This window comes from Bufo bufo, chromosome 5 (genome assembly GCF_905171765.1).
Source record: "Bufo bufo chromosome 5, aBufBuf1.1, whole genome shotgun sequence".
In the NCBI taxonomy this organism is placed as follows: domain Eukaryota; kingdom Metazoa; phylum Chordata; class Amphibia; order Anura; family Bufonidae; genus Bufo; species Bufo bufo.
The window spans coordinates 283541003-283553251 of NC_053393.1; the positions used below are offsets into that span (position 1 = coordinate 283541003).

A 12249-nucleotide genomic window follows, 5' to 3' on the forward strand; every position below is an offset into this window, starting at 1 on the left:
CCGGCTGTGTAGCGCATACCGGAAATTTGGGTATGCGTTCCACAGCCGAGCTCGGCTCAGCAGTGCAATTACTTGCCCTTATGGATATATTTTCTTTCCCTACATTATTTTATATGGGTATAATCGCTCCTTGAAGGGGCCTTCTTGTTTTGATGTATTTTTCTGAGTAATAAATAATGTATATCACTTTGGATGTCTGGGAGGAAGCACTGTCATGCATTTCACAGTGGTACGCATGCCGATACTTTTCCCTCAGCCAATTATAGTCCTATTCTCCCATCTGCTTTTAATAAAATAGCAATCAACAAGGTATAAATGAACACAGGAACCAATACCATGTTATCCCCTGAGGCAGCTGAAAAGTGAAACGTACATTGGGGTGGAGGCACACTGGGTATCTGAATGCTACATAGGGTTATATTTGGTTTTCCTTACACTTTATGATTCATTTCTTATGTGCTATTATCCTTTATATCTACATTATCTTTAGTCCTTAGATTTATATTTTAGTATATGGTGTTTGCATTATGCACTTTATATTTATATTGTGTTGAAGTCACTTTGTCGGACCATAGATTTGTATGCTACATTGTACCTGGTTAGCCCTCTCAGTATATGCCATGTGATAACACCTGACCACTGTTACCCCCTTTTCATATATGTATTTGCTGTTGTTGTGGCTGCATTTTAATATATTATTACTTTGATATGTAATTAATAAAGATATTGTTACTCGGCATCTGGTTATATATTTTTTGTGGTGGTTCTTGTATTCTAATTTGTTTTACTGTATTTCCACAGATGTTTTAAGGATTTTCTGAGACTTTTATACTGGTGACCTATCCTCTGAATATGTCATCAGTACCTGATCGGTGGGGGTCTGACACCCGGGATCCCTGCTGATTAGCTGTTTGAGAAGGCACCAGTGCTTGCAGTAGCCCCGCTGCTTTCCCTCAGCTGACCAAGTACAGTGCTTTATATTGTACAGTGGCAGTGCATGGTATCACAGCTCAACCTCATTTACCTTCATGGGGCGAACTGAGCCATGTGACTGATGAATGTGACATAAAATAAGCTAGGCAAAACTTCTAGAAGGTCGTGGTGCTACTGCAGTATAAAAGTCTCGGGGGGGGGGGGGGGGAAACCTTTTATAGAAATGTTTAAAATGTTCTTAAATAAAACAAGTCACCCACTCCCACCTATTTATCATTCCATTGACTGAAAACACCCGATTCACCTTCAAATTATCTCCTAATCCTAAACATTCAAATACTTATACCATTCACAGATAGTGTATGATATTGGATCATTTTCTAAAGTTTAATATTTTTGACTCATTTGTTTGATTTCGTTATCTTCATCTACTTTGAGGATTTCATGAAAATCAAATCTAGTTTTAGGTCAAATTTATTCAGAAATATAGAGAACTCTGAAGGGTTCATAAACTTTCAAGCACCACTGTACGGTGTTGGATTATCCCACCAGAGTATCAAAGGATCCTCTGGTGGACCCAAGCACAGAAACAATAATAGGAAGAAGAAAATCCCATTTCACTTTGGGACTAATAGCCTAAGGTGTGGACATACCTTAGAGAGATGTGTCCCTTATTATGACATTATGGGGGAAATTTATCAAAACTGACAACTAATCATATTCCACCTTTCATTTTACAGAGCTCTTTGGAAAATGAAAGATGGAATCTGATTGGTTGCTATGGGCAACTAAGCCAGTCTTCCATTACACCAGTCTCTCCCTATGTCCATTTAGGAACTTTTCAATGGTTTAAAATTAATTCCTTTCCAATGCTATTTTTCCTCCTTTTATATAATTATATCATTAGTATAGAATTATTGTATTATGGAAGGCAAAAAAAGCAATTATTATGGCACTTGAACAAATACACCAGACAGTATCTAGCAGTGAAAACGTTGAATTACAAAATGTACTTTATGGGATGCAGCCGCTTATCTTCCTCATAAGTTATGTTCACATCCGATCACATGCACCATTTTTTTTTGCCTTTTATCGTATATATGACAAGAAAATATATTTCTATTATTAAAACATAACAGGACACAACATCTAAATATACGCTTAGTCCAATTGATGGCATTACTGGTATAAAGTATGCTGGGTAGGAAAAGATTCTCTATTTCCAAAGGGCCCAAATAAATCTGAGCTGGCACTGCTAAACAGTTCCAGCATAGAACTTTCACATAGCAAAAGAAAGGATAACAATTTTGTTGTCCGCAGCTCACTGTAAACATATTATACACTCCTAGTGAAAGCAATGGAAAATACAGTATATAGGTAAAAAGGGAAATTAATGTTGCACTTTTTGAATTTTTTTTCTTGAAGAACAGATTGTGTTGAGATACTGAGAAAGTGCGGTGACCACAGTAAATTCCCAGAAAGTGACACTGCAGAAAGCATATGTGAACGACTGTCTTCTACTCATGACATTGACGACTGTATTCCACTGGACACTTATCTCCGTAAGTTGCTCAAGTATCGTTTGTGTTAATTTCTTTAATGAAAGCTCTCATTTATTTTAATTTAGTTAAATTAGATTTATATAGTATTTATATAGAAAATAAATAATGTGCTTGAATTTTTAAATGTGAGAACTATATATTTTCTGTTATTAAAATAATTTCTCAGGCAGCAATATTGGAGGCTCACACTTATTCTGGTATTCTCTGCATGCACAGAGCAGCAAGGTGTATGTGCTGTATGTCAGCTGGGTTAAATAGGAGCAATTGACTAAGATATGTCATAGGTCAGGGATGCTCAACCTGTGGCCCTCCAGCCGTTGTAAAACTACAACTCCCACCATGCCCTGCTGCAGGCTGATAGTTGTAGACTGTCTGGGAATGTTGGGAGTTGTAGTTTTGCAACAGCTGGAGGGCCGCAGGTTGAGCATGCCTGTCATAGGTTATTACAGTCTCCAGGGAGTGGTGGGAAGTAAACCAGCCAAGGAAGTACAGGGAACATGCAGACCCAGCTGTATCTGTGTATATAGTGCACAGATACAGTCCTGGCCATTTCGGGTTGTTATGGGCCCAAATGGGCAAGGATTGTGTAAATCCTGCGCAGAAGTGGATGTTACTGTCTGGTTTGAGGGATTTGCCCCGAATTTATCAGTGACATTGTTCGTAAGTATGACAGTGTAGTGTGGAGTGCATTTTCTATGCCTCCAGCCTAGGCCACCTTCTGATTATTATAAGAGTACTTTGACCATCCTGTCCAGGTTTAGGCTGGCTCCACAAGTAGGTTTTTGGTGGTGTTTTCTGTCACATTTGTATTTAGTGGTCGTTTTCGCACCTGCATTTTTTTGCACCATTTTTTATGGATAAGTAAAATAAGGGGAAAAAATTAAGAGAACCTCACCAAAATTAAATAAACTATATTAATATTCAAAACCTTATTTAACCATGTCCAATAAGTCTTTGTGAGATCTGCATATATCTGTAGCTCTCACCCCTGAAATCTTTATCAGTCATTAAACACATTTTTGCATAGTGAATGTTAAATGAGCATTTTCAATTACTGTACAGATGGGCAGTTTTGTGCCTATATTATGGACGCAATAACCTGACCTAGGGTTAACTTGCCTAAAAGGTATACTTTATTAAATATTATCATTAAAAAAGAAAAGCAATTGATATCTTGCCCACATATATTCAATTCAGGCAAGGCAGAGAGCCACTGGGTATCAGGATATTAGTAAACATGTATCTTTTCTTGTCCCAGTTTTACGATTCTGTGGTCTGTACTGGGTATGTGTGAGTAAGTACCAATGATCAAGGACATACATAGAAATCACAAGGCCTCTTAGCAAGAATCTAAATTGGGCCCCCATGTCATATTCATAGCCCCTCCCACTACATGTTCCCGGACAGTATATACAGCAGTGTGAGATATGAGGTATAAATTACAGCTTGTGCCTCAAGTCAGTACACTGCTGTATATACTTTGGGGGTCATTTATTATACTGAAATATGCCTATATTAGGCGTATTTCAGGCGCCGATTGCGGCGCAATGGTTAGTTGAGACCTGCACATCTTCATAACTTCATACAGGGGTTATTATTATTATGTTGTTATAACAACATATAGTGGTTATAAAAACCAGCATTTTTAATAAATGACCACCCTATCAGTAGACTGCTGGGTATATTACATACCTGTGTCCACTGCATCTATTATACTGTATAATAGATGTGTATATACTGTATATGTGTACTGATGTGACAAGTACAAGGTATAATAGTACAGTGTACACAGATATATCTGGTCAGTATTATGGTTATGAGCTTGACCACAGGGTGCAGCTATGAAATACGATCATTAATTAACTGCAGAACAACTGGAGTGATATACACTCGCCTAAAGAATTATTAGGAACACCTGTTCTATTTCTCATTAATGTGATTATCTAGTCAACCAATCACATGGCAGTTGCTTCAATGCATGTAGGGTTGTGGTCCTGGTCAAGACAATCTCCTGAACTCCAAACTGAATGTCAGAATGGGAAAGAAAGGTGATTTAAGCAATTTTGAGCGTGGCATGGTTGTTGGTGCCAGACGGGCCGGTCTGAGTATTTCACAATCTGCTCAGTTACTGGGATTTTCACGCACAACCATTTCTAGGGTTTACAAAGAATGGTGTGAAAAGGGAAAAACATCCAGTATGCAGAAGTCCTGTGGGCGAAAATGCCTTGTGGATGCTAGAGGTCAGAGGAGAATGGGCCGACTGATTCAAGGTGATAGAAGAGCAACGTTGACTGAAATAACTACTCGTTACAACCGAGGTATGCAGCAAAGAATTTGTGAAGCCACAACACGCACAACCTTGAGGCGGATGGGCTACAACAGCAGAAGACCCCACCGGGTACCACTTATCTCCACTACAAATAGGAAAAAGTTGCTACAATTTGATAGCTCAAGCTCACCATAATTGGACTGTTGAAGACTGGAAAAATGGTTTCTTGAACATGACAATGAGTTCACTGTACTAAAATGGCCCCCACAGTCACCAGATCTCAACCCAATAGAGCAGGCATGCTCAACCTGCGGCCCTCCAGCTGTTGTAAAACTACAACTCCCACAATGCCCTGCTGTAGGCTGATAGCTGTAGGCTGTTCGGGCATGCTGGTAGTTGTAGTTTTCTAACAGCTGGAGGGCCGCAGGTTGAGCATGCCTGCAATAGAGCATCTTTGGGATGTGGTGGAACGGGAGCTTCGTGCCCTGGATGTGCATCCCTCAAATCTCCATCAACTGCAAGATGCTATCCTATCAATATTGGCCAACATTTCTAAAGAATGCTATCAGCACCTTGTTGAAATCAATGCCACGTAGAATTAAGGCAGTTCTGAAGGCAAAAGGGGTCCAACACCGTATTAGTATGGTGTTCCTAATAATTCTTTAGGTGAGTGTATGTGTTATAGTCGCCACATATAATTTGTATGAAACAGTATGTGGGCAAAACAAACAGGTGCTTTAGATGGAGAATTTGGGAACATTTGTGTGACATCAATAAAAAGCAGGATACCTCATATCTCGGCCATTTCTTTTCAAGGAATTGAACACATTAGACGGTCAGCAAGAGGCAGTGAATTTTGAGGCACAGTAGACATTTGCACTGTAGACTGTGAAACCTAAGAGGTTGAATGACTTCATATGTTATGCATGCTTCCTTTAACCCCTTAACACATTATCACTTGCCGCATCCTAGAAGACCCAGCAGCATGGGCCAGACTGGGTCTCCTAGGCATCTTACTAATTCAGTATAATACATAATGACAGAATGTATTGTACTGAATTAAAACAGGGATCAAACCCTAAAAAGGTGAAGTCCCACAGTGAACTCCCTGAAAAAGTGAAGTCCCTCAGGTGTACGCCGTAAAAAAAAAAAAAAAAAAAAAAAGAGCAAAAAAAGTTTTTTTAATTCCAAGCAATCAAAACGACATATGTACCCCAAAATAGTACCAATCAAACCATCTCTTCATGCAAAAAATGAGCCCTACATAAGTCAGTGGCCCAAAAGATTAAAAAAAATATGGCTTTCAGATAATGGAGACACCAAAACATTGTCTTCAAAAATGCTTTTATAGTGTAAAACTGAAATAAATAGACATATTAGCTATCACTGCATCCGCAATAATCTGCTTTATAAAAATATCACATGATCTAGCCCCTCAATTGAACACCGTAAAAAAAAAAAGTGCCAAAAATGCAATTTTTTTGTTAATTTCATTACAAAAAGTGAGATTACAAGTGATCAAAAAGTCATACACACCCCAAAAAAGAGCCCCTACATAAGACAATTGCCCCTAAAAGGTAAAACAAAAATGGCTTTCAGAAAATGGGGACAATAAAACATTTTTTTTTTCCTTCAAAAATAACAACCAGATCTATAAAAATATTACATGACCTAACCCCTCCGATGAACACCGTAAAAAAATAAAAATAAAAAACTACCAAAAATGCAATCAAAAAAAGTGCAATTCCAAGCGATCAAAAATACATATGTACCCCAACATAGTACCAATCAAAACGTCATCTCTTTCCGTAAAAAATGAGTCCCTACATAGGACTATAAAAAAATATGGCTTTCAGAAGATGGAGACAATAAAACATGATTTTTTTTCTTTAAAAATGCTCTTAGTGTAAAACTGAAATAAAAAAAATAAAAAAAGTATACATATTAGGTATCTCCATGTCCGTAATGACCTGTTCTATAAAAACATTGTATGACTTGCGTCTAAGGTGAACACCATGAAAAAATAAAAACTGTGCAAATATGCCATTTTTTTTGTCACCTTTCATCACAAAAAGTGTAATACCAAGCAATCAAAAGTCATATGCAGCCCAAAATTGTACCAATCAAACCATTGTCTCTTCCTGCAAATAATGAGTTCCTACATAAGACAATCGGCCAAAAAATAAAAAATAAATTTGGCTTACTGAAATACGTAAAAAAAAAAAGACATATTAGGTATTGTCGCGTCTGTAACTCAATTGAACGCTGTTAAATAATAAGTAAATAAAAACTGTGCCAAAATACCCATTTTCTATTACACCCCATGACAGTACCTGTGAGAGATCCTCCCCCTTCTGGACAGGAAACAGGAACTTCCCAGATCTTTAAATAGGGTTCTCCACAGTCCATCCTTAATTTCGTCCTGTTTCCTGTCCTTAGGACAGGGGGATGGATCTTTCCCGGATCATTTAGGGGGTTGCAGGATTTCTAGGGTTTATATCCCATACCTATTAGAGGTCCCTGTCGGCGTAAATCTCCACTAGGAGCCGCTGTAAAAGTCCGGTATATCGCGGTCCTAATTTTGATGCCATGGGGGATGCCTGGCAGCCACCTCGTTACCTTCATGCCTGCGGCCGGACAAAGTTCCGGAAGGAGGAGGAAGGCGTCCACCCCCTTGCTCGCCAGTACGGCAGGCTCCCGATGTTCCTGTTTCTGGTGCGCATTCACAGGCGCGCAGGAAGTGATGTGTGCGTTCCACACGGGACAGGGAAGGGGAGGGGCTGAAGACATGGCGAGCGGTGCGTGGCCCATAAAAAAAGAGGACGCCAGCCAAGTTGGAAGGCAAGGTGGATACAGCCTGGGCGAGTTCAGCGGTCAGCCAGACTTTCCTTCCAATTCCCCTCCAGTGTATCAACAACATACAGGAGGAAGCTCAGCAGCACATGGAGAAACAGGAGCAGCACACAGAAACATGGTACTCCTGGGAGGTGTAAGAGGGGTTGTACCCCACAGTCTCCTTTTGGGGAGATTTCTTTATAATATTCTCCAGTAACTTGTATGGTGTATGTGTTGATACAAGTTAACGAGGCCTCCAGGAAGGCTACCCACAAGTCAAAAGGGAGAGAATGTGGGATATGTAAAAAGAAGTTGAGCCCGTCTTATCCAAAAGCCTGTTGTCAACCCTGCCTGGACAAATTGGTAGTGGAAGAATCCCCATCTTTGTTCCAAAATATACAGAGTCTGATCAGGATGGAAGTCCGTTCCTCTGTGGAACAATTTTAAAAAATCACTTCCTGGTTCTTCTACGCAGAGGAACGCTCAAGAAACAGAATTAGACTTCTCAGAGTCAGAGGAAGGGGGAGTGGTAGAAAGCTCAGATTCCTCTTCTGAGGACCTTACGGGAAGGCCCCTGTTTAAAGTGGAAGACACGGACCTTCTTTTAAAAACAGTAAGGGCCACCATGGAGATAGATGATGAAAAAGAGTCAAATTCCAGACAGGAGTTAATGTTTGACAGTCTGAAGCCAAGAAAGGCCAGAGTATTCCCTGTCCAAGATTGTATTAAGAGTTGATAAAGAGAGAATGGAACAAGCCAGAGTGTCAGGAGATTTTGAGAGTAGATGCTCCAGTGGTGAAAGTTAATAAGAAGTCAGCGCTCCCATTTGAAGATCTGGGCTCCCTTAAGGATCCAATGGATAAAAGGGCGGACACTTATCTTAGAAAAAATTGGGAAGCATCTACATCTTCCTTTAAACCAAATATTGCTACAACTTCAGTCGCTAGGTCACTTAAAATCTGGTTAGGGGAGTTAGTCACACATTGCTAACAGAACCCCGAGGGAGCAACTACTAGAAGCAATTCTGACAATGATAAAAGCAGTAGATTTAATTTCGGATGCGACGGCAGAGGCTCTAAGGTTATCTGCCAGAGCAGCCACATTGTCAAACTCGGCCAGAAGATCTCTTTGGCTCAAGGGTTGAAAAGAAGATGATGCTTCCAAGTCAAAGTTGTGTGCCATTCCTTGCCATAGAAATTTTTTATTTGGCCCAGTACTGGATGAGATATTAAACAAAGCATCTGGTAGGAAAAGGGATTTCTGGTAGCTCGTTTTCAGAAACAGAGAAGACCATTTTGTTTCAGAGACAAAAAGAATGAAGATAGGTTTCAAAAGAAAGGCAAAAGATCTGCCTTCTAACTAGCTGGTCGGTTGTACTCTGGAGTTGCCAGTTTTCTACTTTCAGATAAGTCTTGTCCGTTCTTATTGTTTTGTGTTTGTTATATTCCCTGTTTGTATCTGGGCCTGACAGAGACTTCCATTTGTCCATCTGGGGAGGAATGTGTTGTCTGGTCCTAACCTCATTCCAGGGCATTATAGGGATATAAGGGCCTTGGTATCCAGCATATGAATATTCCTACCTTCAAGGTCTATTCATATTTATAGGTAGTTAGGCCCGGATTAGGGTTGTTTAGGAGGTGACCTGTTTCTTCCCTAGTTTCCAGGCCCAGTTACTGTTCCCCTTCCCTCCTGTGTTCAGTGTGGGGTTTTTCCCCCACACTGATCGTGACTAGAGATGTCGCGAACATAAAATTTTCCGTTCACGAACAGCGAATGCGAATTTTCACAAATGTTCGCGAACGGGCGAACCTCCATAGACTTCAATAGGCAGGCAAATTTTAAAACCCACAGGGACTCTTTCTTGCCACAATAGTGATGGAAAAGTTGTTTCAAGGGTACTAACACATGGACTGTGGCATGCCGGAGGGGGAACCATGGCAAAACTCCCATGGAAAATTACGTAGTTGACCAGGAGTCGCGTTTTAATCCATAAACGGCATAAATCACCTAACATTCCTAAATTGTTTGGAATAACGTGCTTCAAAAACATCAGGTATGATGTATCGATCAGGTAGTGTAAGGGTTACGCCCGCTTCACAGTGACAGACCAAACTCTGACAGACCAAATTCCCAGTTTAACGCACCGCAAACAGTCCATTTGCACAACCGCAAACTCCCCATTTGCACAAGGTTGGATACCAAGCTAGCCATGTCCCGTTCCTTGTCCTCACTGACGTCATTGAAGGTCTCTTCCTCCACCCAGCCACGTACAACACCAAGGGTCCCCGAAAGGTGACAACAAGCCCCCTGGGACACCTGCTGTGGTTGGTCTTCCACCTCCTCAAAGCCACCTTCCTCCTCTGACTCCTCTTCTTCAGACTCCTCTCTCTGCGTTGCCGCAGGTCCAGCAATCGACGACGACAAGGCTGCTTCTGGTGGTGATGGTGACCACAACTCTTCCTCTTCATGCTCATTTACGGCCTGATCCAGCACTCTTCGCAGGGCACGCTCCAGAAAAAACGCCTATGGGATGAGTTCGATGATGTTGCCTTGGGTTTGACTGACCAGGTTTGTCACCTCCGCAAAAGGATGCATGAGCCTACAGCCATTGTGCATGAGCGTTCTGTAACGTGGCCAAAAAATACCCAGCTCCGCAGAGGCTGTCCGCTTTTTATTTTTTTTATTAAAAAAAATCTGTTCTTAACAGTTTAATCTCTGTTTTGTCCCCTATCAGGGGCCGGTGTATGGAATAGATTTTAGGAACCGGGAGATGGAAAAAGATGCTTGGTCGGTCCTCTTACTTCCAATTTGGGGCACTGTGCGTACGGCTTGCAATGTACTGCCACCAGATATGAGTGGTATGTTAAGTAGTACTATTCCTATCAGTTAAATACCTGTTACGTCCCCTATTAGGGGACGTGTATGGAATAGATTTTAGACAACCGCAAAGAGTTGTCAATAGTTGACACACTCATGACATAAATTTTATTCCTCTATGCATCAATCTTGGTGTAGTGATGACTGTGCTCGTGCGCACGTTTGGGAGATTGCAGCTGATGGGGGTTTTTAAAAGCCTATGGTCGTGCTGAGGTAGTTCAGTGACAGTTAAGTTACCCAGAAAACAATGATTCTGCAGTGTGGGCCCATTGTTGGCCTAGTAGGCTTTAATGATCACCTTAGATGATCACAAAGAAAATTAATGTTTTTTCTATGCAAAATTATCCAGCCGATCGCTTTTGGTCTGTTCACAATGAAGCAACGACCTTATCATCTGGGGAGTGCTAACATTGCCATTGCCAACACACTCATAGAGGTGGTCGCTTCATTGTGATACGCAAGCCCCTTCACCACAACAAGGGAACGATCACAAAGGGGAATTGACACATGTATGTGCCTTTTTTTTTGTTTTTTTGTTTTTGAAGTCACAGTGCAGCACCAGAGGCCAGAAAAATTAGGCATGTACACATGCCTGAAAAATTAGGTATTGTTGCAGCCGCTGCTGTAGCAGCAGCCAGAAAAATGTATTTTGTTTTCCAGGCAGAAAGTACACTAAAACATTGCGGCTTGAACCCTAGTTGGTGGCTGATAAGTCACGCAAGTCATCCGGCATGCAGAGATAAAATACAGCAGCATGTGGACCATTTTTAGCCCAAGGCAGCTCATCTCATCAGGCCTTTTTTAGCCAAATGTATCGCCCACTGTCAGTCCCTTCGGGATCCTAATAAAGGTGAGGTAATCTAGACTTTTTTGACCTAGGCGATTTCTCTTCTCAGTGACAATACCTCCTGCTACACTGAAGGTCCTTTCTGACAGGACACTTGAAGCGGGGCAGGCCAGAAGTTCTATCGAAAATTGGGATAGCTCAGGCCACAGGTCAAGCCTGCACACCCAGTAGTCAAGGGGTTCATCACTCCTCAGAGTGGCGATATCTGCAGTTAAGGCGAGGTAGTCTGCTACCTGTCGGTCAAGTCGTTCTCTGAGGGTGGACCCCGAAGGGCTGTGGCGATGCGTAGGACTTAAAAAGCTGCGCATGTCCTCCATCAACAACACGTCTGTAAAGTGTCCTGTCCTTGCCGGTGTGGTCGTTGTAGGAGGAGGATTACTTTCACCTCTTCCCCTGTTAGATTCCCGTTGTGCTGTGACATCACCCTTATACGCTGTGTAAAGCATACTTTTTAATTTATTTTGGAACTGCTGCATCCTTTCCGACTTCCGGTAATTCGGTAACATTTCAGGCACTTTCTGCTTATACCGGGGGTCTAGTAGCGTGGCCACCCAGTAAAGGTCGTTCTCCTTCAGCCTTTTTATACGAGGGTCCCTCAACAGGCACGACAGCATGAAAGACCCGATTTGCACAAGGTTGGATGCCGAGCTACTCATGTCCTGTTCCTCGTCCTCACTGATCTCACTGAAGGTATGTTCTTCCCCCCAGCCACGTACAACACCACGGGTACCAGATAGGTGACAACGAGCACCCTGGGATGCCTGCTGTGGTTGGTCTTCCTCCTCCTCCTCAAAGCCACATTCCTCCTCTGACTCCTCTTCCTCACAATCCTCTTCCAGCATTGCCGCAGGTCCAGCAAGCGATGCTGATAAGGCTGTTTCTGGTGGTGATGGTGACCACAACTCTTCCTCTTCACGCTCATCTAC

The 12249-nt window shown here is 41.7% G+C and overlaps 1 protein-coding gene across 1 annotated transcript in view; it reads left to right on the forward strand.

Annotated features, from left to right (window-relative positions):
• Positions 1 to 12249, forward strand: part of RECK (reversion inducing cysteine rich protein with kazal motifs) — a 1014637-nt gene that overhangs the window by 464968 nt on the left and 537420 nt on the right. Inside the window, exon 12 of the mRNA XM_040433615.1 lies at positions 2359 to 2495. Within this exon, the coding sequence (XP_040289549.1) occupies positions 2359 to 2495 (137 nt within the window). The remainder of the gene's footprint in view (positions 1 to 2358; positions 2496 to 12249) is intronic.